At 46.0% G+C, this 27,092-nt stretch overlaps 1 protein-coding gene across 2 annotated transcripts in view; it reads right to left on the bottom strand.

The window, feature by feature from the left end:
* PHKG2 (phosphorylase kinase catalytic subunit gamma 2) overlaps positions 1-27,092 on the bottom strand; it is a 286,549-nt gene that overhangs the window by 73,689 nt on the left and 185,768 nt on the right. For both annotated transcript variants that reach the window (XM_069651631.1, XM_069651632.1), the window contains 2 exons: positions 6,510-6,600; positions 4,118-4,271 (listed from right to left, as the gene is read on the bottom strand). In XM_069651631.1, coding sequence (XP_069507732.1) covers positions 4,118-4,271; positions 6,510-6,600 — 245 coding nt within the window. The remainder of the gene's footprint in view (positions 1-4,117; positions 4,272-6,509; positions 6,601-27,092) is intronic.

Below are 27,092 nucleotides of genomic sequence, written 5' to 3'. Positions count from 1 at the left end.
CTGTCCTCTGGGTGGATAGTTGGCACGGTTCTGGATGCCTGTCCTGAGTTCCAGGTATTTCCCGTATTCTACCGATTCTGTTGGAACGGGATTGGCCCCAAAAGGATCGGCGGGAGACACCCACCGTCTGGGGGGGAGAGTTTTTGTGTGATTTGCTGAAGGGACTTCAGAGTCTCATGCTCCTTCTTGGCAGTCTCGAGGGCATCATCAACTGACTTACCAAAGAGGTTTGTGTCCTCAACAGGTTTATTAATAAGAGCTGCTTGGGTCTCTGGCTTGAAGCTCGAGTTGCTGCGCCAAGTGTGCCATTTGAGCAGGGTGCCCTGTGCCAAGGATCTTCCTGCCATCTCTGCAGCATCCAGGGTATTTTTCAGCACGTTCCGATTGACTCGTCTGCCCTCGGCCACAATGACAAGTCATTTAGTTTTTGCGGGTTCAGGCACCTCCAGGACACCTTCCTGCAGTAGGTTCCATTTTACATCGGCATAACTGGCAAGCAACGTGGTGTTCGCTATGCGTGTGGAAAAAGCAACTGCTGTGACGATACGCTTTCCCAAAGCGTACAGCCTTTTTGACTCCTTATCAGGAGGTGCCTCTCCCGTGGAAAGGGGTACCCCCGCCCATTTCCTGGTGGTGGTAACCACTAGGGAATCAGGGGTGGCATGGCCCTTAATATAGTTAGGGTCAGTAGGCGACGGGCGAAATAATTTTCCACCCTTGGATTGACCGTCCTAGTCTGGGCTGGTGTGAGCAATGAAGGAGCCAATCTCCTCTTAATGGAATTTAGAAGAGGAATGGCTTGGCTGGAGGGGGGCTTTTCTTTCAGGATATCCTCCACAAAATACTGTTCAGGCAAGGCCTCCTGGGTGGCTATTTGAAAATGCTCATCCGCCTTTTTCAAGATGGTGTTGAACGCCATCTGGTCGTACACTGGGGACGCCTGTTGGGCCCGAGAGGAGGGAGGTGAATCCAAACCTAGGACATCATGGTCCTGATCGTGAGTAGGGAGCGCCCAGTGTCCTGCCTCTACCTGGCGTCTATTCTCCCAGTTGTCTGTAGGATCCGCCTGTTCATCCACAGTGTAGTCTTCTAGGAAGGTAGTATCCTCCTGCTGGTCATAAATGTCTTGATACGTCTCCATGTGGATCTCGTCCTCAGAGAAGACGCAAGTGTAATCTTCCTGAGTGGGTTCTAAAGTTCTTCGAAACTTAGAAGCAGGCACAGGAGGGGGGTCATCCCGAGGTCTCTAGGGGGTAAGGTTCTCTGAAAGCGCGACACATTTCTCCAATCTATCCATACACGCTTCAAACTTTTCTCTGGTCCATCTAGATGAACCAGGGGGGTCTAAGGGTGGAACATTTTCATTTCCCTCCCTACAGTGCATAAATTTGTTTCCAATAGAGCTTGACAACGGCACAGGACTCTCTACGTGGTCCCCATGAGCATCGGGATGCTGTGGCGCATCTTTCGGCACATCCGCAGGCCACTCTTTGTGCTTCGTCGTCTCCTTAGACCTCTCCTTCAACCCTACTGCTGAAGCGATCCTAGCGATTCTTTCGGAGATGTTCGGCAAAGCGGGGCAATGTGCTGGTTGACCTTTGAGGCCTATCAGTAGATGTTTCTCCTACCAGGGCCTTAGGGGGTGCTGGAGCGTCAGCTAAAGGCACTTCGAAGGCCGCATTGGTTTTGGAGGTGGCGCCCTTTGTTTTAGGAGGCCCAGTTGCAAGACGCTGCTGCGTATGCGGGGAAGGCTGCTGATCCTGAGGACCAGTGGATCCTGTCTAACTTTTCGGCAGTTCCATTGGTGCTTTTGCCCGTTTCGACGGCACCGTCGAAACTGGGACCGGGGTTGTGTGCTTAGTGTTGTGATCTTGTACGCCCGTCGCCCGGTGTTTTCCCCATAGCATGACTCGCATCAGGCCTATCGGGGACGGGCGTGGCAGACCTTGAAATGTCCGCCGTACGGTCAATGGCATCCGACATGGATTCCTGGTCATCACTGGCTCCCCCTGTCACTTTCGGCGGATGCGGCGGGGGGGGGGGGAGAGGATCCTGCCCGCAACATGCTGTAGGCCGCCCACTGCTTAACGCAGCGCTCCTTAAGCATCTTAGGGCGCAGGAGTTTACAGGCCACGCACTGTGCATTGTCGTGGTCAAGGGCTAGACCGTTGTTGCACTTAGAGTGCTCCTCCTTCCAAGGGCATCTGGCCCTGCAAGAGGGGCAAAACCTAAATGGCGTCCTTTCCATAGTGAAAGGTAATAAAGGCGATGACCAGACCTAGGGAGCAAATAGGGGGAAAGAGGAGAGACATAACTGAAAGAATATGGCCAACCCGACCCCACTCTCCCTACTGAGTAGACGGCCAGAGGGCTCGGCCACATGCCTGGCTCTGCCATTGGATGGCAGGCGTCGAAAGTCCACCGCAGTCTTCGGCGTAGTACAGGAAGCACTGTCGAAAGGACTTTTTAAGGGGATAATCGACCCAGTCGATGAACAAGGCAATAACAATAACAATGTCTGTTATGAAAGAGCTCCGCAAAGGGCGACCAGTTATCTGGGCGGAAAAAACAATCTGAGGGACCTTGGCGCGTGAGGGATTTTGGGTACACTACACGTCACGATAGGGATAGTGTTACAGTCACGCCTATGCCGACGTCCTCTTTCAATCCTCGAAAGACAAGATTCAATACTCCGCGGTTACCACTGGATGTCAGACCATATGCACAGCATGTGATTCTAAGCAGATTATTAATCATGAGAAACACTTGTGTATAGGCGCGATATAAATGCCATATCACATCATGGCCCAGCGCTGTAGAATTTTTGGTCCAATCGATTACCCCACAAATTGTAGATGCTGTGGCAAGTTTTTTGCATTGAGCATGGATCCTGAGGAAAACAATGTAGCTCTTGAACTGGGCCACAGGCTGCGAGGCTAGCTCTCCCGTTCTCCCAGTTATCGCTTTGAGATAGTTAATCGCCATCTTGTTATGGTAGTTGTGGCTATAAGGTGAAATGTTGGAGTATTGTTTTTTTTAGCAGACACACAATTTGTTTTTATATCTTTGTTTTAATGTGTATTTGTGATAATCAATTGTGTGATTTAAAAAAAAAATGTATTGACAAATAGTTTAGAAAAAGAAAAACTTTTTTTGTCATCTCAAATTTTCATCAACAATTTCGCTCAGTTGTTTTCCATTTTAGGTCCAAGAAAGAAAAATCAAACAAAAGAGCAAAAGAAGAAGTCCTACAACAGATACTGTTATTCATTGGTTATGATCATGTCGATAAAATTAATTATAGCACAGGTTAGTTGAACATTATTTCCAGAGATGAGGTAACTCCATTTATTCATGTTACCGTTTTTTGGTGCAAATTGACCTAAATGTAAGGAACGCTGAACAGCAATTTTGGAGCACTCAGTCACTGGATGTTTTATGGATTCCGCACCAATCATACAGAAACGGCAATGTATATATTTTATATAATGTATCCTGATGACTTTACGTCGAATAGAGGTCTTCTTTATTATTAATAGTCTTTTTCTACTTTCCTAAAGGAAAGTAAGATGTGTCACTTTTTGAATGATACAGTAGTAAACTGTGCAGTGTTACTGACCTCCCCTAAGAATGACTGGTCCAATTTTTTACACCAGCTTGTGGATGCTGCCTCAGAAACCACAATTTTCACGTCTTGCTGTATGGATTTGAGGACACCCTTATCCCTCAACAGCCAGTGTGCTGTCTGGTATTCTAGCTCTTTGATGCTCCTAAACGTATTGCTGCTGGTCTGCATGCCTAGATTTGGCAGACTTAACTGCATACTGTTTTCTTCCCTTCCAAGCAATGTGGTTCCTTTATTTTTCTGTACTGTTTTGTTTATGAATTCTGCCAAAATAATGCAAACGTTTGCAATAACAATCTAGAATGAAATATATTTGGACTTTTGCCATGTGCTAGCCACATTGTATCATGGTTTAAGGGGAGAGAATTCACAAAACCCAGATTCAAAACAGGCTTGTGTATGTCAAACAATAAAATACTCTGGAGGCAACTCTTGGGAGATAGTTTACACTGCACAAGCTGAATCCCCAACACATTCCCATGGGGCACTCACCAGATCCTTTACAGTGTCAGAACGATCATCCCACTCTGGAGAGCCAAACTGGTATCGTCCCTCCATAATCATCCTCAGCATCAACATCTGCTTCCGGTGCCAGAAAGGTGGTGAGCCGGCAAGGAGAGTGTACATTATCACTCCACAGGCCCACCTGAGGGAGAGAAGGTGTAAAAGAGCACATCATGACCATGTACAGACAGGAAGGCCAGAGACACATATATAGTGCTCTCACTGGAACAAATCGCCCCAAGGCTCCAATCAATGTCTCCAAGGATAACCTAGATTGATTGATTTATTTATATACAGGAGGAACAATGCTCTTTTGATCACAAACAAACGTAGAATATATAAGAAATCAAATTTGATGGGAAGCAGTGAGCTTCTTACAATGGGGTGAGTTAGAGGGACATTTTGACCAGATTGTGAAGGGGAGTAAATGGAACAGTGACCAGGTACAAAACATAAGTGGACATGCATAGCATAGTTTAAGAACAATGAACATCGGAAATGTTTAAGTGCATGTAGGTGGTACGGCCAGATGTGCTTGGGATCTAACCATGATGGGTGAAGTGCTAGTGTGGAGGGAGAGAAAGTGAGGGACAGAGGCAGGTTAGTGGCGAGGGGGAAAATGTTACCTAGCAGGCAGATGAGAGGTAGGTTAAGAGGGTAACTCAGAGGCTAGGAAGTAAGCTTTTAGTTTGGTTTTGAAGAAATCTGTGTTGACTGTTTCTCGGATGTCTTGGGGAAGAGAATTCCAAGAAAAGAGAAGGAGCGGAAGCGGGAGGAAGCACAAGGTGGGGGAGGAGCCACAAGGATAGTCTAGGAGGCAGAGCAGAGATTATGAGAAGGCTTGTAGAGGTGGATAGAGGATAGATACAGTGGTGCCTTACCGTGGATAGATTTGTGAACAAGGAGAATACATTTAAATCTGGACCTGTTTCGCATCGTCAGCCATCCAGCCTGATGATGGTACAAAGAAGTAGGTGTGAACTAAGGGAGTTCAAAGGGAGTCCTGATAGCAATGTGAATGATCTTGTCGAGAGGATAGAAAGCATAGCTGTGGAGACCAAAGAGGATGCTGGCGCAGTACTCCAATTTAGAAAAGACAAGAGTGGTTAAGAGATGCTTGGCAGTGTTGAAAGAAAGGAGGTGCCTGATTTTTCTAATATTTAGGAGGTTAAGGTGAGTTGCTGTTCCCGTTTTGGAGATGAAAGCAGGGAAGGTGTGATAAGGATCATAGATGACACCAAGGTTTCTAGCTGAAGGAGATTGTCATGTGGGAACTGTATAGGAAGGGAGGAGCAAGGGCTTTTGGCAGGGAAGGAGAACACCTCTGTTTTGTAAGTTTATTGGCAGGGAAAAGACAACCTCTGTTTTGGTAGAGTTTATCAGAGAGTGCAAAGCCATCCAATATTTAATGGCAGAGAGACTTTTGGATATTGTGCTAGAGGTATCAGAGGAGAGTTCAGGAAAAGAGAAGATTTGGGTGTCGCCAGCAAAGAGTTGGTACGAGAGCCCAAAGGAGGAGATTAGTGTCCCAAAAGCAGAGGTGTAGAGTGTAAAGAGAAGCAGACCCAAGCCAGAGTCTTGTGGAACACCAACAGAGAGGAGTTAGTTGAGAGGTGCTGTTGCTCCAGGAGACACAGAACTGACAAGGTGCAAAGTAGGATTCAATCCAGGCAAGGGCCCGATCGTGAATCCCAGAAGAAAGAGTATTAAGGAGATCAGATTGATCGACAGTGTCAAAAGCAGCAGCAGGTCAAGAAGAATTAGGATAGAGGATAGGTTGGGAGTGCTTAGCAGTGGCAATGAAATTGGCCACATTCATGAAAGCAGTTTCCGTGGAGTGACAGGAGCGGAAACCTGCTTGTAGGGGGTCTTGAAGGTTGTGGATGTCTAGGAAATTGGCAAGATTGTTCAACACAACCCTTTCAAACACTTTAGAGTAGTGCTGCAGGTGAGACATAGGGCGAAAGTTAACCGGTAGGTTTCGGGTCAGCCCCTTTCTTTTTTAGGAGAGGGATGACCGTGACTGTTTTGAAAACAGAGGGAAAAGCCAGCAGAGTGGAAGGACAGGTTAAAGAGTTCAGCGAGGTGAGAGGCCACTAAAGGGGCAATAGGCTTGACTAGCGGAGGGTTCGATGGGGCCCAAGAGAAATTAGCCTTCATCAGAAGAGATATGACTTGGTCTGTATTGGTGTGAATAAAGTGGGAGGTCGAGGCAGAGGCTGATGGTAGTCTGGCGGGGTGTAAAATGTCAGAGGAGGGAGTGTGTGGATGAATTAGAAACTCAAGATTTTCAGTTAAAAGTCTGATAATGCCACAAGTGAAGCAGGTTTTACATATGAGGTCTGCATATTTAACCAAGGAATACCAGCTCTCCACTCACAGATCGACCTCTTTGCTGTATCCAGGATGAGTCTCATCCATGGAGCACTTCAAGATTTCAGGGGCCAGGTAGCCTGGGGTACCGCATAATTCTGTAGGACGAAAAGAAAAGGCTTAATCATGAAACAGTGGAAGCCAGACACGTAAAGGGAAACAGAGACAAGCCTGAACAGTAAACCTGGTATTTTTGTCTCACTGCAGTAATGGATCACACCAATCAGACCACTTTGTCTATTCCAGTACAAGTCTGTGATTGTCCTAATTTCTTTAAATCTTGAACACTTGACTCTTGACTTTACTGTACCTATAATCCTATTTCACTTATTCCCTGACGTTGCTCTCTTGGAAAGGATTTCCAATATCATGTACTTATTTTGCATCTGTAACTCAATCCTATTCTTCCAAATCTAATCAGGCTCCGCCAGGCTCCTTCCAACAAAACACAACTTCTTATTATGCCTAAGATTTAGACTTGAGCTTGGTCGTTAAGGCAGTTTCTGAAACATCCTCTGTTGTGGGTACCACTGACTTTAATGAGGGGCCAACATACCTGACAAGAAGGGGAAACCAAACATTCCTAAAGGTAGGTGAAACTGACACAGCAACAAGGCTTAGTTCTCAGGTAGGGCTAAGACAGCTGAAAAACAGATACAATTAGTCCACACACTCTAGAAAATACAGTACACGATTATACTGAAAAATATATGCTTTATTTAAATCATACATAGAACTATCAGGTCCAAATAAGAATTTAACAAAGAATACACAGTATTTAAAATAATCCCAGTCTTATAAAGCGGAATGTATGTGTGTGCGTTTGTGTGTAGGTTTGTCTGGCTATACAAATCGACACAGTTGAACCCACTACTACCACATTTTGCATGGATTCCTCATTTGTCTGGGGCAAGATTGTAGTCTATGTTTGGATGCAAAAAATGCACTCCGTAGACACCCTCATTTACGGATGCTCACCCAGATTCACTACAGTAGGTACTAGAAAGAGGCAATATTTGGAAAAGTATCTGAAGCAACATGTTCGATGTGTTGGTTATTCCTTTGACATCTATTACTACTGTATACAGTTCGAAAGTGTTTATTAAAGCATTTTTAAAGGGAATTAAAAACATTTTTCACATTTCTTTTTATCACGCCACTCCAAATATGGGAAATGGCAAGCGTACATTTTACTTAAGTTCGTTCACAAGAAGAGAGCACAATCAATCAATCTTTCCTGGATACATTCTCAAATGTGCTGAAGACATTGAGTGACTGAAAAATGCCGCACAAAAAAAGAACATCACTTGGAAAAGCGCCAATTGATGCAAAGCAGAAATCAATATCAAGAGTTTCTGAAGACAACAACAAATAGCAGCACAACTTGACACCCAGAGGACAAGAGCAACTTTCTCTGGGCAAATGAGATGCCAGAGCAAACTGAAGCAAGACTTGCTGACATGAGGACAAGAGCAACATCCTCCAGGGCACATGAGACACCACTCGATCCGTACACGGGCAACGCCGGGTACCCCAGCTAGTATATTATAAAAACAGTTGTTAGGCAAAGTTTGTATGCAGTGCCCTTTGGGTGTGTTAGGGTGAATTCTAAAAAATGTGCTAATTCCCTTTACCTTAAAAGACACCCAGCAACTTTGCTCGATTTTGAGGACTTGATTTTTTTTACCTGGAGAGAGTGCAACTCTTTTTTCCCCACTCTCTCGTGTATTTTGATGTGCGTTTTACTCTGGTGTTCTTCGATTATGGAGTTTTAGACAAATCCATAGGCATCATCTTTTTATGTCTGTCACACAGCACCCTCAGTGCAGTGTCATAGGGAAGCCTTTCACCGTACTATTAAGAGCATGAAAGGTGCTTTAGATGAACCCCTTAGAAGAAAGTGGGACCTTCTACTGCCATGCCTTCTCTTTGCTTACAGAAAAGTCCCTCAGGAGGGAGTTGGATTTAGTCCCTTTGAGCTTCTCTATGGTCATCCAGTTAGTGGTCCGTTGGCCCTAATTAAGGAGGGGCTAGAGAGTGCTCCTTCCCCCAAGCCAGTAAGAGTCACTAACTATGTGCTAGGTCTCTGGAGGAGAATGACACACATGATGACAGAAGCATCTGATAACTTGAAAGCAGGTCAGGCTCTGGTGAAGCATTGGCATGACCAGAAGGCCAACATGGTTGAGTTTACTCAAGATCAGCAAGTTCTAGTTATGGTACCTACAAGGCAGAGTGCCTTACAGGACAAATGGATTGGACCCTTCAAGGTTGTGGGAAAACTTGGCGAGGTCAATTATTTGGTGGACTTAGGCAATCATAAGGAGGCCCCCAGGGTCTTTCACACCAACCGTCTAAAAGCCTATGTCTCTAGACCAGAAGTGGGAGCTTTGCTTCTAGCCTCTGCTCAGGAGGAGGAGGAGGAGGAGAGTGAACCTCTACCTGATCTCCTCAGGGGACAACCTTTAGATGAAAAGATAGAAGGAGTTAATCTCTCTTCTAATCCAACACTGGAACAACAGGAGTGCAAATCTCTGTTAATCAGTTTGCCTCGCTATTTTCACTATCACCCAGGCTTGACTCCTTGGGGCCAGCATGATATTCTCACTGGTGACTGTTTACCTGTTAAAAGCAGAGGTGTCACGCTCACCTGGATTCCACAGGGGCGCCGAACGAAGCTGGACTGCTGCGGTCTCCACTAGTGTGACTCGTAGCGAAGTGATGATCGACTGCACTTGCCCACTCAGTATCGTCTGCCTGGCCCGCAAGAGGATTTTCCTAGAAGCAGTAAAGGGAATCAGCCACCCGTGGTAGAGGGGTTAACACTAACACCATCGTCCTGAAAACTTCTAGTATTCCCCTTCGTAAAGTCTCACCTTATAGTTAGGAAGGATGAACTCTCCATCCTGCGTTTGGAGTGCAGGGGCGCGTAGAACTTCAGTTACTTCACTGATCCGAAGGTATTTGGCAGAGTTCCATACAAATAATGACTCTGAGGTAAGTTGTGTGTAAACCAAATGTATAGTTCTTTTAGAGTTCAAATGTCTGTTTATTCACTCATGCTCCTTTCATACCTTTCCCCATGCAGCGTGGTCCGAGGAGAGAGTTCGCCTCGATGGATGAAGGTAGCGCGTTGGTAAGAGTCAGTTTGCACCAAGCACTGTTTAGCAAGTAATATTGTTCCAAGTGCGATTAACCAATAGTTCTCTATCTTCGTTGCAGGTGCGGCGCCTTTGCGAAAATGTCAAGCATAGAATGGTGACCAGCGCTGCCTCAAGCGGTAATATGCCAAGTAAGTATCTTGCGGTAAGTAAGTGAATGCCTTTGGCGGAACCCCGCTCACCTTTTGTTTGTTCTTGTTTTTTCAGATGCTGATGTTGCGAGCAGCGATTCAACGGGCACCGCGCTGGGTCGTGAAGATGCTCTAATGATAGGGGAGTATGGTGCGGCGCTGCAGCTGGCAATGCGACGTGGTTGTTTTAAATGTTTTTTCCCTTTCTCACAGGTGCGGCTTCTCCAGGAGAAGATGATGACCAAATGGGAATCTTCCTGTTCTAACCTTCTCTTCTTCTTTCCTTTTCTCTAGGATCTGCTCTGGACACAAACGGGTGTAGCTGTAGACTGAATACTGGACTGCAGACACGGTGAGCGTTACGCTGCTGAGATGCAGAATAACGCGAAGCGTGTGCTGCTCTTCGGGCGTGGTTTAAATAGAATCAAAAAAGTCGTTCCCAGGTAAAGAGTTCCAGTACCACACCCAAGTAGTAAAATAGTTTCTAAAGGAAAGTAGTCCCTTCATGGCCTCATGATGGCCTGTACGTGAGTTCTTTTCAGGGTGGCCTGCACAGTTTAAAGATGGCACTATGAGCCTGGTGCCTACGGCGCCAGGACTGAACCCATAGCCCCTAGACGGGGTTTTGGGAATGCCTGGGTCTTCGTGGATGCCGGTTCCCTGGATAGATGGATCTGTTCCGGATGTCTGGGGTCAGGCATTGTGACAGCACTCCTCACCCGCCCCTCCCCAAGGCCCTTCCTAAAGCGGTTCTCCTTACTGGCCCCGGTTTGTCAGGGAAATTCTGGTGGAACCTTTTCACCAGTCGAGGTGCATGAATATTGTCACTTGGTTCCCATGACCTTTCTTGTGGACCATAACCTTTCCAGTCAATCAGATAAAGTCTTGATTTGACTATTTTTGAGTCCAAAATATTTTTAACTTCAAATTCTGGTTCTCCGTCTATTAGGATGGGATTAGGTGGTTTGGTTAGTCTTGTCCCTGGCTGTACTGGCTTTAAAAGTGAAACATGAAAGACTGGATGAATGCTCATATTTGACGGTAACTCCAATCTGACAGCCACGGGATTAATAATGGCTTTAATAGTGTAAGGTCCCAAATACTTGGGGTTAAAGGTGCGAGTCCCCTTTAAAGCTATGTGTCTTGAAGCTAGCCAAACTTGGTCTCCTATCTGGTATTTCAGAGCTTCGCTTCTAGGTTGATCTGCGGTTTTCTTGTATCTCTCTTTAGCCTGTTTCAGATGTTTGGTTGCTCTTTTAAAAGCCTGTGTTATAGTGGTGTGTAGGTTGCTCATGGTGGACATCTCTAAGTGTTGAGGCGGGTCGAGTTCAGAGGTTCGAGGATGCCGTCCATATATAGTGTAAAATGGACTTTGTCCTGTTCCTGAGTGCAATGAGTTGTTGTAGGCATACTCGGATATCCACAAAATGTCCTTCCAATTGCCTTTGGTTTGATGTAACATGCAACGTAGATATTGCTCTAGTGTTCGATTGGTCCTCTCAGTTTGACCATCGGTTTGAGGATGGTGGCTGGTTGATAGTCTTACATCGATTTGGGCGAATTGACAGCATTTCCTCCAAAATTGAGAAATGAACTGACTTCCCCGGTCTGAAACCAGTACGGAGGGGAATTTGTGTATTCGGGCAATAAGTTCTAGAAATTCTTTGGCCAAGGTCGAGGCTGAAGGTAGACCCTTTAATGGAATGAAATGAGCCATTTTTGAAAAAAGATCCACTATTACTAGGATGGTGTTGTACCCATTACATGGGGGAAGGTCAGTAATGAAGTCAAGGGATAAGGTATGTCAAGGCGTAGGTGGAATGTCCAAAGTTTGTAATAGACCTGCTGGTTTCTTCTTCTGGGTCTTATTTTGGGCACAAATACCGCAAGACAGTACAAATGACTTAATGTCTTTCTGCCAAGTAGGCCACCTGAATTGTCTTTTGATCTTGGCCTCCGTTTTAGCGATCCCAGGATGCCCTTCTACCAAAAACTCATGATAATTGGAGATAACATGTTTTTGTAGTTCTTTACTTGGTAGGTAAAGACGTCCATGATAGTATGTAGTTGATCGATGACTGAATAATCTTTGCCTTTGTTTAACCAGCTTTGTAAGGCTGCAGGGTCGAAAAGCTGCTGAATCTCTTTATGGACGTCGTCCAGAGTCTGTAGAGTAGTTATTGCAAGAATTCTGCTCTCTGAAATTATGGGTACAGGTTCTGGATTTGAATATGCTTCTCCCATTCCAATACGAGATAAAGCATCTGCTTTGCCATTTTGACAACCAGGTCGGTAAGTTATCACAAAATCATATTCCGCAAAAAATAAGGCCCATCTAAGTTGGCGTGACGATTGAGCCTTGGCTGTCTTTAAATATTGTAAGTTCCTGTGATCCGTGATTACGGTGATGGTGTGTCGAGCTCCGAGAAGATAATGCCGCCAGGCCTTGTACGCCGACTTGATGGCCAGTAATTCCTGGTCGGTAACTGCATAGTTTAACTCAGGTGCTGAAAATTTCCGTGACCAGAATGCCACCAGGTGAAGTTGACCAGTCTCAGGATCCTTTTGGGAAAGGACAGCTCCCATGGCTAAGCTGGATGCATCTGTTTCAACCACGTATGGAAGTTCTGGGTGTGGGTGCTTTAAAACAGGAGCTGAAGTGAATCTCTGTTTTAGTTCTTGAAAGGCCTTTTCTGCTTCTTCAGTCCACTGGAAGCATTTATTCTTCCGCAAAAGAGCTGTGATGGGGTGTACAAGATGTGAAAAATCAGGAATGAGTCTGCGGTAAAAATTCGCAAATCCAATCATACTCTGTACCCCTTTAATCGAGGTAGGTGAGGGCCACTTGAGGATTGCATTCACCTTTCGTGAATCCATTCGAACTCCAATTGGGGTCAAGATAAATCCAAGGAATTCGACTTCCGAAGTATGAAAAATACACTTTTCCAATTTTGCATATAATTTATGCTGACGTAGTTTTTCTAATACAGCACGAACATGTTTCACATGGTCTTGTTCAGATGAAGAGTATACTAAGATGTCGTCTATGTATACAACAACACAGACGTCTATGAGTTCGCGAAGAACATTGTTCATAAAATACTGGAAAGCTGTCGGTGCGTTGCAAAGCCCGAAAGGCATCACCTGGTATTCGAACAATCCGTATTTGGTACGGAAGGCAGTCTTCCATTCGTCGCCCTTTATTACGCGTACCAGATGATACGCCCCTCAGAGGTCTAAGTTAGTGTAGATACGAGCATCTTTCACTTGGTCCAGTAGTTCTGGGATCAGGGGCAACGGGTATCGTTTTTTTACCGTTATTTGATTTAATGCGCAATAGTCAATACAAGTCCTGAGGTCACCTTCCTTTTTAGGAACGAAGAATAAAGATGATGCCGCCGGAGACTTGGACGGGCGAATGAAGCCATTAGCTAGGTATTGATCCAAATATTGCCGTAAATGAAGATTTTCGGGTTCTGTGAGGGCGTAGATTCTACTGCATGGAACTTGAGCGCCAGGTAGGAGATCGATCTGGCAATCGTATGATCTGTGGGGTGGTAACGTGTTTGCTTGGTCTTTTTGGAAAACATCCTGAAATTCCTGGTATTCCTGGGGTAAATGAGTTATTGGATTCGTGACCGTAGCCAATTTTTTGATCAAAGTTCTTTCAGGGTAACAAGTGTGTGCACAATCCGAGAAGGTCGCTCTCTTTTCTCGCCAGTCAATACAAGGATTATGAGTTTCCAACCATGGCATCCCCAGAATTATTTGGAACTGTGGGGCCTTGATTAAGTCAAACACAATGTTCTCTCGATGCCCATCTTGACCCAACAGTGTCATCTCCATAGTTGAATCAGTTACTGGACCGGAAGCTATTTCGGTCCCATCAACGGTGGTGATTACATCAGTTGTGGTTTTTTCGCAAAGAGACAGGTTCATCCTTGTAGCCAATTCTTGATCCATATAGTTTCCTATGGCTCCGCTATCAATGTATGCTCTCACTGCGTGCATACGAGATGGCTGTCGATCTTCAAGGACCATTGGTATAATTAGGTGCGAGGTCTGAGTGTCCTTCTTCATGCTCGGCAAGCGGACCTCTACGCTTGTCGGGCATGGTCATTTCCCGGCTCTGATTCCATATTGATTTTGTCGGCGACTCCTACCATCTTCTTAGGTGGTTTCACTGGGCAATCCCGTAAAAAATGCCCCGAGGTTCCACAATGCAAAAACAATCGTAACTGTCGCCTCTTGTCCCTTTCTTTTTGAGTCAAAGGTCCTTTAACCCCCCCAATTTGCATGGGTTCTGATACATCAGTTCCTTTGGGGGTGACGTTGTCCTTAGGTTTTACCAATACTCGATTCTCGAATCTAGCCCGTTCAGCCTTTCGATTCTGAAGTCTGTGATCTAACTGAACAACCAGGTCAATGTATTCAGCACATTTTTTGAGGTGGGTTCACTACTTGTGCTAAAACATCTTTTAGTTCACCTCATAGCCCACGATGAAATAGCGTAATCCGCTTGACTTCTGGCCATCCGGTTTCTACCACCAACCTATTGAAAGTTGCGATGTAGGTCAGCAAATCCTGGTTACCCTGACACAAGGACAAAAGTTCGTTATCCAAAGCTTGGCCTTGAGAATGTCGGGCAAATAGTCTTTCCATGCTTAGTTGAAAACCCTGAAAATCCCGAAGAAGAGGGTCATCCTGGTTGACTAGTGGAATAGACCAATCGGCTGCACTGCCGCTGAGATACGATAGTACAAAGGCTACCTTTGCTTGGTCATTTGGAAAGGCTCCAGGTCTACATAAAAAGTGCAGGCGGCACTGGTTCATAAACACGGCAAACCTTTTAGGGTCCCGCGCAAAGCTTTCTGGTGGTGCTAAAGGGACTTTCCCTGGTAAAGTCACTTGTACTGGATTACTTGATTGAGCTTGGGTAGGAGCTCCCCCCCCCCCCCCCCCCCCGAGTCCAGGTAAAGGTGTGTGTGTGTCCAGCTTGAGCTTGGAGTAATTGTCTGGCGAGATCATCCGTATGTTCTTTTGCCACAATCAGTTCTCTCCTGAGAGCATTAATCTCTTGACAGGCGGAATGCACTTCAGCCCTAAGTTCCCCCAGTAGTTGGGCTAATTGGTCAGTCTCTGAGGTCTCCATGACGCCCGGGTGGAGATTTGTAGTAAGGCTTCGCGTTCTGTCACGCTCACCTGGATACCACAGGGGCGCCGAATGAAGCTGGACTGCTGCAGTCTCCACCAGCGTGACTCGTAGCGAAGTGATGATCGACTGCACTTGCCCACTCAGTATCGTCTGCCTGGCCCGCAAGAGGATTTTCCTAGAAGCAGTAAAGGGAATTTAGCCACCCGTGGTAGAGAGGTTAACACTAACACTATCTTCCCGAAAACTTCTAGTATTCCTCTTCGTAAAGTCTCACCTTATAGTTAGGAAGGATGAACTCTCCATCCTGCATTTGGAGTGCAGGGGCGCATAGAACTTCAGTTACTTCACTGATCCGAAGGTATTTGGCAGAGTTCCAGACAAATAATGACTCCAAGGTAAGTTGTGTGTAAACCAAATGTATAGTTCTTTTAGAGTTCAAATGTCTGTTTATTCACTCATGCTCCTTTCATACCTTTCCCCATGCAGCGTGGTCCGAGGAGCGAGTTCGCCTCGATGGATGAAGGCAGCCCCTTTGGTAAGAGTCAGTTTGCACCAAGCACTGTTTAGCAAGTAATATTGTTCCAAGTGCGATTAACCAATAGTTCTCTATCTTTGTTGCAGGTGCGGCGCCTTTGCGAAAATGTCGAGCATAGAATGATGAGCAGCGCTGCCTCAAGCGGTAATATGACAAGTAAGTATCTTGCGGTAAGTAAGTGAATGCCTTTGGCGGAACCCCGCTCACCTTTTGTTTGTTCTTTTTTCAGATGCTGATGTTGTGAGCCGCGATTCAACGGGCACCGCGCTGGGTCGTGAAGATGCTCTAATGATAGGGGGAGTATGGCACGGCGCTGCAGCTGGCAATGCGATGTGGTTGTTTTAAATGTTTTTTCCCCTTTCTCACAGGTGCGGCTGCTCCAGGAGAAGACGATGACCAAATGGGAATCTTCCTGTTCTAACCTTCTCTTCTTTCCTTTTCTCTAGGATCGGCTCCAGACACAAACGGGTGTAGCTGTAGACTGAATACTGGACTGCAGACACGGTGAGCGTTATGCTGCTGAGATGCAGAATAACGCGAAGCGTGTGCTGCTCTTCGGGCGTGGTTTAAATAGCATCAAAAAAGTAGTTCCCAGGTAAAGAATTCCAGTACCACACCCAAGTAGTAAAATAGTTCCTAAAGGAAAGTAGTCCCTTCATGGCCTCATGATGGCCTGTACTTGAGTTCTTTGCAGGGTGACCTGCACAGTTTAAAGATGGCAATATGAGCCTGGCACCTACGGCGCCAGGACTGAAACCATATAGCCCCTAGACGGGGTTTTGGGAATTCCTGGGTCTTCGTGGATGCCTGTTTCCTGGATAGATGGATCTGTTCCGGATGTCTGGGGGCAGGCCATGTAAGAGCCCATATAAAGGAAGAAATCAACAAGATGCTTGATCTCAGGGTAATAGAGCCATCTACCAGTCCATTGTCTAGTCCAGTTGTACTTGTGCCAAAGGCACAATCCAAGGAGTTGAGATTCTGTGAGGCCTATAGAGCTTTAAATGCAGTCACAAAGACTGATGCCCACCCTTTACCTAGGAAGGATGAGCTGGTGGACAAGCTTGGTTCAGCCAAGTACCTCAGTACATTTGACCTAACATCAGGCTACTGGCAAATAGCCCTGACAGACTATGCCAAGGAGAAAACTGCATTGTCGACCACAGCAGGCCTCTACCAGTTTAAGGTTATGCCTTTTGGATTAATGAATGCACCTGCTACATTCCAAGGGATGGTTAATCAAGTTCTGAATGGGATGGAGGACTTCTGCATGGCATGTATGGATGCCATTGCAGTGTTCAGCCCTACTTAGAAAGAACATATTGACTACTTAGGATATGTTTTGCAGGGTCTTGAGCAGGCCCATCTGACCATAAAGGTAAGTAAATGCCGAATTGAGCAGAGCAAAGTGGTCTACCTTGGACATGAGGTAGGAGGAGGTGAAATCAGGCCATTGCCTAGCAAAGTACAAGCTGTACAAGAATGGGGCACTCCTAATACTTGAACCCAAGTGAGAGCCATTTTAGGTCTCACTGGTTATTATAGGAACTTCGTAGAGAAGTATGGATCCATAGCTTCTCCCTTGAATATTGTCTCCTCACCCAAATTCCCCAAGAAAGTCATGTGGAATGAGGAGTGCACCAAGGCATATGAAGGACTTAAGAAAGCCCTTTGTTAAGCTCCAGTCTTAAGAGCTCCTGAATACAGCCAAACCTTCATTGTGCAAACAGATGCTTCCAATCCAGGTATAGGTGTAGTTCTGAGTCAGCTGGATGAGAAAGGTAGGGAATACCCCATCTGCTTCATCAGCAGAAAGCTGAAGGAACCTGCGACAAGGTGGGCAACCATAGAACATGAGTGTTTTGCCATTGTGTGGTCTCTGAAGAAGTTTAGACCATACTTGTATGGATCTACTTTTGTGATTCAGACAGACCACAACCATTGACATGGTTAATGCAGATAAAGGGGGAAAATCCTAAATTGTTAAGATGGTCCATCAGCTTACAGGGGTTTGATTTTACAATTGAACACAGGTCAGGGTGTAATCACCAAACTGCTGATGGTCTTTCCAGAATGTATGACCAACTGGAGTAAGGAGATTCATCCAGGGGTGGATTAAATCCTCCTGTCCCTTAGTCTGGGAGGGGACGAGTGTTAGGGAGAATGCTAAAAAATGTGATAATTCCCTTCACCTTAGAGCCCCCCAGCAACTTTTCTGGATTTTGAGGACTTGATTTTTTTACCTGGAGAGAGTGTGACTCTTTTCTCCCACACTCCTATATATTTTGATGTGTGCTTTACTCTGGTGTTCTTTGATTATGGAGTTTTAGACAACTCCATAGGCATCATCATTTTATGTGTGTCACACAGCACCCTCAGTGCAGGGGCACAGGGAAGCCTTTCAGGCTTTCCCAAGGTTTAAATACCTTCTCTGGGATAAAGTACTGTTTCCCAGAGAAAGTAAAGTGAAATTGACTTTACTAGTCTATTCAAATTCCTAGACCCAGCACATCCTATCTTACAATAGAGTGCTGGAGGGGTTACCAAGTTTCCCCTGTGTCTAGATACTTATGTAGCAGTCAAATGCAATCCTTTTCTATCGAAATGGCTGGTGGCAGTGGTTTTACAACGAACTACCATGATTTTTCCCAACGTGAACACCGGTAGCGTTAAATCGCGGCAGCCAGGTTTTTCAAGATGGCGTTTGGGCCCCCTTTGTTTAAACAGGTCCCGGTCTTATTTTTTCGCCATTTCTTTGTCGAAAGGTCTTTCTAGAGTTTTACTCTGCGTGCCAAATCAGGTTTGGTCCCTTTGTTTCATCGCCTTTGGCGGGCTGCAGGACTGAAGACTGCCTCTGGCGCCCGAGTGTCTGGGGTGAGCAGGAAGTGAGGGAGGTGCCGGAAACGCCATGTGCTTAGTCTCCTAGGAGACTCAAATGCACTCTGGCGTGATTGGCTGGCTGACTCTCCGGCAAGGACAGCCAACCTGCTGGATGAGTGGCAGCTAGGCTGGAATGAATGGGAGTAAACTGGATAAAAGGTGAGTCTCTTGGCTTGAAAGGACCACTGGAACGAAAGAACCGAAGACAAGCTGGAAGAGGACGGCTGCTGCAACTCCTGGACCGTTGGTTTGCCTGGTGAAGCCGTGCTTCAGGTCTGAATCGGCAAGTTCATCTTGACAGAGAAGCCCTTCAAGGACGACTTCTCCCTTTGAGTTGGTGGGACCAATCAACTCATAAACCACCTGAATACCATTCCTGGAGCTGGTTGTATTTTCCTCAGAGTGCTGCAGGAAACCGCATAACCAGAGAGAGGGACACCAGTTTGTGTGCTTGAATACGGCTACCGGAAATTAAGATTTGCCAAGTGCCAGCTTTGACCAGTCCCAGTGCAGGAGTCCCCAGATGACATCCTTCTTGTCCCCACGACTGAGGCTCAGGAACAGCAAGATCTGCAGGAACTGCCAGGAACAGAAGTCTGCTGCTGCATCTTTTTCTTCATTGTAAGGTACTGTGAAAACCCGACTGAGAGAACTTACCTCTCACTGCGGAAGTGCTTGAAACTTTGGCAACTTGCAGGCCTAGTCAGCTTGTGACCCAACATATGAATCTTTCTTTTATAAACTACTTCTGAGAACTTTGGCAAAGACCTTTCCGTTTAACTACCAGAACTGCTTTAACCTATACATGACATTAGCCCACTGACTTTGGCCTAACCTATTGCATTGAATCGACTTCTCTGGTGAACTCAAACTATTTGCACTGTCTAAGAGTAACTGTAATATTCGTTTTATTAACTTATGCCTTTTTGCTCCAACTTCGACATACTCTGAATGCCATTTTGCTCCTCCTCCAGTAGTTTAAATGCCTCAGACCCGTACCGTGTAAAGTACTGAAGTATATTTTTGTGTGATATAGATTGCCTCCTTCTAGTGAATGTTTTATAACTGACTGTTGAATAAATGAGTAAGTGTTTAACCAAGAAACCTTGAGTGTAAGAGTTTATTTGAATGCTTGCGATTGTAGACCTCTGTGTAACATCCTTACAGCTCACATTCTCGAGATACGCCTGGCTGCTCAGCTCCGCTACCAAAAACGGTGTAGTACAGACTTATTCCAAAGGTTGGTTTTGCTTACACTTGTAGTCATAGTTGTGTGTAATGGTCTCAAAGGGTACTGCATACAGACTCTGCCTAACAGGGTGCACTACACACAACTCCGACTACAGGTATAGGAAACTCAAACTTTGGTATAAGCTTGTACTGCACAGTTTTGGTAGAGTGTTGAGCAGCCAGGCTTATCTCAAGAGGGGTCCATGTGAGCTGTAGGGCAGTTGCACAGAGATTCACAGTGACAAGTATTCAAATAAACTCTAACACACAAGGATTCTTGAATAAACAATTAATAATTTATCAGTCAGTTAGAATAAGCCTTCTTCAGAAGGGAGCAATATAATAACACTCAAATACACTTCATGAAATATACACTCTTAATATCTCTAAATCAGTAGATACCCTTTTGGGATGGCCCACAGACACTACCTACACCCTCAGGTGGCTTCAATTGCTAGGGTGCTGGGGACATTAATATATCACTGTTGTATTTAGGATCATATAGTAATAGGTCAAAGGAAAAGGTTATTTAGAACATGCAAGAGACCACAAATATTCTTAAGCAGGGAAATACTTTTGGATCCCCCAGGAAGAGTCATTCAGTACAATAGGCTAGGCCAAAGTCAATGGGCAAAAGTGTTATATAGGATGCAGCACTTCTGGTAGGTAAGTAGAAACAGTATTTGCACAAGGTCTTAGGAGTCTTTGAAGAAAAGAAGAATCAAATTTAGGACCACAAGCTGATTAGACTTGTGAGTAGTAGAAGATGCAAGGGACTCTACAGTAAGAGGCAAGTTCTCTCAGACTTTTTACAGTACCTTTGCATTGAAGAAAAAGTGCAGCAGATGACTTATGTTCCTGTGCAGCTCTGCAGATCTCACTGTTCCTGGGCCTCAGTCGTGGGAACAAGAGGGAGGACTTCTGGGGTCACCGCTCGCAACCGGAAATCTTCAATTCAGTGGCTGTTCAGTGTTTCAGCTCCTCGCGTGTACCGCAAATAGCAACACCGCGGTTCCTGGGTGTCGAGATGGACTTTTCTTGCTTCTGTGGTCCCACACTCTGTTGAGGGGACTCAGGCTCGGTCCGTTATGCTTCCTGGGAGTCCGGAGGATCTACCTGGAGCTCTAGGTCAGATTTAAAGTAACACACACAATCTAGTGTTCCTCTCCCTGGCTATTCGGTTTCCAGCAGCAACTCTGTGGAAATTCAACTAGCTCTGAGATGGATGTCCAGGTGGCTTACTTTGGAGTCGATTGGTCCCACCAACTCAAGCGGAGAAGTTGTCGTTGCAGGGGCTTCTCTGTCGATACGAATTTGGAGTTTCAGCACAGCAGCAGGGCTTCACCGGGCAAACCAACGGTCCAGGAGTTGCAGCAGGTGTCCTCTTCAAGTCTTCTTCGGTTCCTTTGTCCAGTGGTTGACTGCCTTCCAAGCCAAAAGCCTTGCCTTTTATTCAGTTCTCTCCCATTCATTCCAGCCTAGCTGTCAGTCACCCAGCAGGGTGGCTATCCTTGCAGCGCAGTCATCCACCAAATCACCACAGAGTGCATTTGGGTCTCCTAGGAGACTAAGCACAGTGAGTTTTGGGCACCTCCCTCACTTCCTGCCTACCCCAGACACCCTGGGCCAAAGAGTTAAAACAAAACCACTGCCATCAGCCATTCAGTGAGGAAAGGGTAACATAAAAAATGCTACATGAGAAGCTAGACAAAGGGGATACTATGTAACCCCTCTAGCATCCTATTGTAAGACAGTGTGTGCTGGGTCTAGAAAGTTACAGGGCAGGAAGTGAGGGAGGTGCCTGAAACTCCCTGTGCTTAATCCCCTTGGTTACATGAATGCACCCAAAGGTGATTGGCTGGCTGGCTGGCTGTCCGACAAGGACAACCACTCTGCTGACAAGGCTTTTTGGCTTGGAAGACAGAGTCGACCACTGGATGAAGGAATCCGAAGAAGAACTTGGAAGAGACGCCTGCTGCAACTCAGGACCATTGGTTTGCCCAGTGAAGCCCTGCTGCTGTGCTGAAGCTGCAAATTCGTTTTGACTAGAGAAGCCCTGCAAGGACGACTTCTCCCTTTGAGTTGGTGGGACCAATCAACTCCAAAGTGAACTTGTTTGGACATCCTCTCGGAGCTGGCTGTACTTCCACTGCCGGTGCTGCTGGAAGCGAAGTGCCAGGGAGAGAAACACCAAACGGAGTGCATCACTTTTAAGATGGACCCGTGCTGAAGGAAGATCCCCCGGACTCCCTTGAAGCAGGACTGACCAAGCCTGAGCAACCTCAACAGAGTGCTGGACCTCAGACGCAAGGAAAGTCCAGAGTGGTATCCGTGAGAACGTAGTGGTGCAATTTGCTGAGACGCAAGGAGCTGAAACCGCGAAGTGCTGTTGAATAGAAGTTTGTCCTTTTCTGTCGCTGACCGTCCCATTGCAGTGTTGAGTCCCCAGACATCCTCCCGCTTGTCCCCACGACTGAGGTCCAGGGACAAAAGGATCTGCAGAGCTGCACAGGAACAGAAGCCAGCAGGAACCATTTCTTCTAACCAAAGGTACTGTCACGTTTGAGAGGACTTACCTCTTGTTGTTGCAGCCTTACTTGATCTCAGTTGAGACTTGGTTGCTTCTGTCTGTAGAGTTGCTTGCATCTTCTACTTGTCACAAACCTCCCAGCTTGTGGCCCTACATTGATTCTACTTTTTCTACAAAGACTTCTAAAACATTGTACAAGACTTTTATTCACCTACGAGAAGTGATTCAAGCTCACCTAGATTTTGCTCAATTGACATTGGCTGGCCTGGTTCCCTGAATAACTCTTCTTTCCACTGACATTGTGTTTTACCTTTCCTTCCAGGAAGGGGTTAACTTACTTTGCATTGGGGGTTCAAAAGTACTTACCTGCTTCAGAAAAAATTGTGTTATCTCTTGTTTTATTCGATAACAATTTTCTTTGACATGATTTTCAGTATTGCTCTAAATGCACCAGTGATATATTAATGTCCACAGTGTCCGAACTATTTAAGTCACCTGAGAGTGTAGGACTTGTCGGTGTGCCATCCCAGATGGGTATTTGCTGATTTAGAGAAACTAATCGTGTGTATTTTGGAGTGTATTTGTGTGTTACTGATATATTGGCCCTTCTCAAGAAGGCTTATTCAAACTGACTGTTAAATAAATGAATAATTGTTTAATCAAGAAACCTAGAGTATAAGAGTTTATTTTGATACTTTTCAATGTGAATCTCTGTGTAACCACCCTACTGCTCACATTGACCCCTCTTGAGATAAGCCTTGCTGCTCAGCCACGCTACCAACCTGTGTAGTACAGACTTATACCAAAGGTTGGGTTCCTATTGCCAAGAGGTCAAGGTTGTTGTAGTGCACCCAAAGGGTACTGCTCCAAATATTGCCTAACACTGGGCAAGTGCATGACCTTTTAAAGGGTTTCCTGACCTGGCAAAGCAGGAAGAAGGCCAAAGTACAATATGGACAAAGAACAAGCGAAAATCTCATGGCACTTTAGGGCGCTAGTTATGTTTAGTAGCCATACGTGATAAATGCAAACGTACACACTAAAATATAAAGCAAAACCGGTAAAAATATATCTGCTGCCACCAGCTTGTGTTTTGGCACATATAAAAGTAACCAAAAATCCCAAGTGTAAAAAGCAACAGTGACACAAAAACAAAGCAAAAATATTAGGGGTCCACAGCAACTATGGAGGGACAGTTGCCAAAAGGGAAAGGTTTCCTAACAATGACAAAGTAAAGTGCTCTATAAAAGAGGGCAGCCCGTTGACGATCCAAGGACTACCCCCCTGCCGCTGATCAGCAATTCAGCACCAACTTCAGTGATGTCCCACAGAAGTCCTGCTCCTCTGCCTGATCTAAAGAAGACACTCGTCTGTACTTCGGCCCGAGGACCAGTGGAAACAGCCAGTCTCGACCCCTGCTTGAGGATCTGTACCTTTTGAGCTTTTTTTAAGTGTACTTGGACCAACCAGTGGACTGACCAGCTCTTTCCTGGGCTAACTCGCTGCAGCCATCGCTGTTGCAAGTGCAGGTTCTTCAACTTGTACCACAAGGAACCTGCTTCTATATTTTCAGTGTTCTTTCATCAACAGAAGCAGTGAAGGACCTGCTCCTTTGTCCATGGAAGATTGACTGTCGCCAACTGACAGTGGTGACACCCATTGCAATCCATCTTCTTTGCATCCAAGAGGGTGTCCTGAGGTCATCTGCTCCGATGAAGTCTTTTCCTTTTCTTTGCTTAGGTGTTAAGCTGGAAGGTGTCTAGAACCGATTATAGAAGAGAAGTGTAAATAACGCAAACTGTACTGCGGGGTAGGATGGGAGGGGCGATGAGGAATACGTGGGAGGAACATCCAGTCGAAAGAACGCTACAGTTGGTAAGTAACTTGTTCTTCGATGCATTGTGTCCTCCCATGTATTCCTCATCTTATGATAGACTCCCCTACCAGTGTCAGTGTACCATTTTTTTGGAGGTGGGAGTACTAATTGTTTTATCATGCACGGAATGTAGTACCGCTTTAGCAAATAATCCCTTATGGGAAGAAGAGGGCATCTAAACAGTAATGGTTGATGAAGGTATGTAATGATGCCCATGTTGCGGCTGAACATATATCCGCTACAGGGACTCCCCTCTCTAGAGCCGCGGAAGTAGCCATATCCCTTGTGGAATGGGCACAAAGCCCATCCGGCAGTTCGTTACCAGCCAATCTGTAACACTCTACAGTAGCCAAAATGATACATCGGGATATAGTTTGTTTTGTCACAGCTAATCCCAATTTATGGCCAGTATAACCCACAAAATGTTGGTAATCCTGACACAATGTTGACATCCTTGATATATAAAAACTCAGAGCCCTTTTTGGGTCCAGTCTATAAAACCTCTCCTCTTCTTTATCTAAATTGGAGGAGTGTAGAAAGATGGTAATGTGATTTTTTTGTGACAAATGAAAGTCAGAAACTACCTTCGGCAAGACAGAAGGTCTAACCTTAAGAACTACCTTTTCCTTGTAAAAGGTAGTGTACAGTGGTTTGCATGAGAGAGCCTGCAACTCACTAACCCTGCGGGCTGAGGTTAAGGCCACAAGAAGAACGGTCTTTAACGTTAACAGCCTCAAGGGACAAGTATGTAGAGGCTCAAAAGGTATACAAGTTAGAGATTTTAGTACAAGATTCAAATCTCAAGCCAGGACATGAAAAGGGACTGGAGGGTACACATTAGTGAGCCCTTTTAAGAATTGGATAACCAATAGAATTTTAAAGTAGGAAACCTCTTCCGAGGAACACTTGAAAATGGACAGCACAGCCAGATATCCTTTAATTGTTCCAATCTGGAGCCCAAGATTCGCTAGATGCAATAGAAAAGAAAGCACTATTGGGGTGACACATTGAAAAGGGTCCACATCCTTATCCCTGCACCAGTTACTGAATGTATTCCAATGACACTGGTACAGATATTTAGTTGCTGGCCTTCTGGTCGAATGCAAAATCTCCATTACGTCATTTGGAAGATCCCAATCCTTGTATCTCAACCTCTCAGAAACCATGCGTGAAGGTTGAATGTCTTGACCTCTGGATGGAGAACCGACCTTCCTCTTGCGAGAGAAGATCCTCTCTTTGTGAAAGACATATTGGAGGGCAGATGGACATGTCCAGAAGGTCCTGGTACCACGTCCTCCTGGCCCAATCCAGAGCAATTAGGATCATGGTTGTCCTGAACTTTCTCAACCTTCTGATTACGTGAGGAATCGCGGGGACTGTAGGAAACGCGTACAGAAGTGGAAACTCCCAGTCCATCACGAATGCGTCTCCTAGAGCTCCTCTCGGAGGAAATTCCCTTGAGCAGTACTGTTCGCACTTCCGGTTGACCCTGGTCGCAAACAGATTCACTTGAGGGGTTCCCCAAAGGGTGAAAATCTCTTGAAGGACTTCCTGAGCTAGTTCCCACTCGTGGGACACTGTGCTCTGCCTGCTCAGAGCGTCTGCCGCCATGTTCTGCTCTCAAGCTAGGTGAACTGCCGACAGAGAGATTCGTTCTCGTATTGCCCAGAACCAGAGATGCATTGCCTCTCTGCACAGTAGTAGTGACCCTACGCCTCCTCTCTTGTTGAGGTAGTACATGGCCACCGTGTTGTCCGTCATTATCAAGACGTTCTTTCCCCGTACAGAGGACAGGAAGGCCTTCAGCGCTAGTCTGATTGCCCTCAACCCAACAGGTTGATGTGTAGTTTGGACTCGGATGGAGACCAACGACCGCTTATTGTCAGATCGTTGGTGTGGGCTCCCCACCCCGTGAGTGAGGCATCCGTCACTACAGATATCTCCGGCTATGGTTGCTAAAAAGATTTGCCCTTGAGAATGTTGTTGTTGCAAGCCCACCAAAGAAGGTCTTGAGCAACTGTGCTTGGAACTTGCAGAAGATCCAACATATTCCCGAAAATTGGGACCACTGAGTCCTGAGAGCCCATTGAAGGGATCTCATCCTCAATCGGGCCTCTGGCACCAGTAAAATGCAGGCTGCCATGAGGCCGAGCAACCTCAAAAAAATCGAAGGCCGGCAGATGCTGGCCATTCTGGAATTTTGTTACCATCTGCAGAATGTGGAGAGCTCTCACCTCGGGAAACGAGGCTTCGCCCGAGGAAGTATCCAGGACTGCTCCAATAAACTGAAGCCTTTGGAATGGTATCATGTGGGACTTCTTGTAATTGAGGGAGAAGCCCAGTCTGTGAAGGGAATGACAGGTGATTGACAGATGATTCTGATCTTGTTCGGGAGAACGCACTCTGATTAACCAATCGTCCAGGTAGGGGTAGACGTGAATCCCCTCTCCGGAGACTGGCTGCCACAACCGCCATCAGTTTGGTGAAAACCCTTGGGGCGGAGGTCAACCCGAATGGCAGAACTCGAAACTGATAGTGAGAACCGCCAACTGCGAAACCTCAGGTACTTTCTGTGCTTGAGATGGATTTGCACATGAAAGTAATCATCCTGAAGGTCCAATGATACCAACCAGTCTTGGAGTTGGAGAGCCTGAAGGATCTGAGAAGGGGTTACCATCTTGAACTTGTCCTTCCTGAGGAACTTGTTCAAATTTCTTAAGTCCAAGATGGGTCTCAAACCTCTGTCCTTCTTTGGAATTAGAAAGTAAGGGGAGTACCAAGCCTTGTTCCTCTCTGCTACAGGCACATGTTCATTTGCACCTTTCTCTAGCAGGGTTATTTCCTACAGAAGGAGCGGATCTGGAATCTTGGTAGAATTGGCTCCCGGTATATGGTCCCGAGGCCTTTTTAGGAAGGGAAGGCAGTAACGTTGAGCTGTCTCCAGTGCCAAAGCATCTGAAGTAATGCCCTGACATGCTTTCAGATGCTGTGAGATTCTGCCTCCCACCGAGGTCTCATGTAGTAAGGCCTCAGTGACTTGGTGGCCGCTGCAGGAGCAGCTGGGGGCTAAGATGCCATTCCTGAGGCTGGTT

Source organism: Ambystoma mexicanum, chromosome 3p (assembly GCF_040938575.1).
Source record: "Ambystoma mexicanum isolate Mex_15411 chromosome 3p, UKY_AmexF1_1, whole genome shotgun sequence".
In the NCBI taxonomy this organism is placed as follows: Eukaryota; Metazoa; Chordata; class Amphibia; order Caudata; family Ambystomatidae; genus Ambystoma; species Ambystoma mexicanum.
This window is presented reverse-complemented; position numbering and strand designations above follow the sequence as displayed.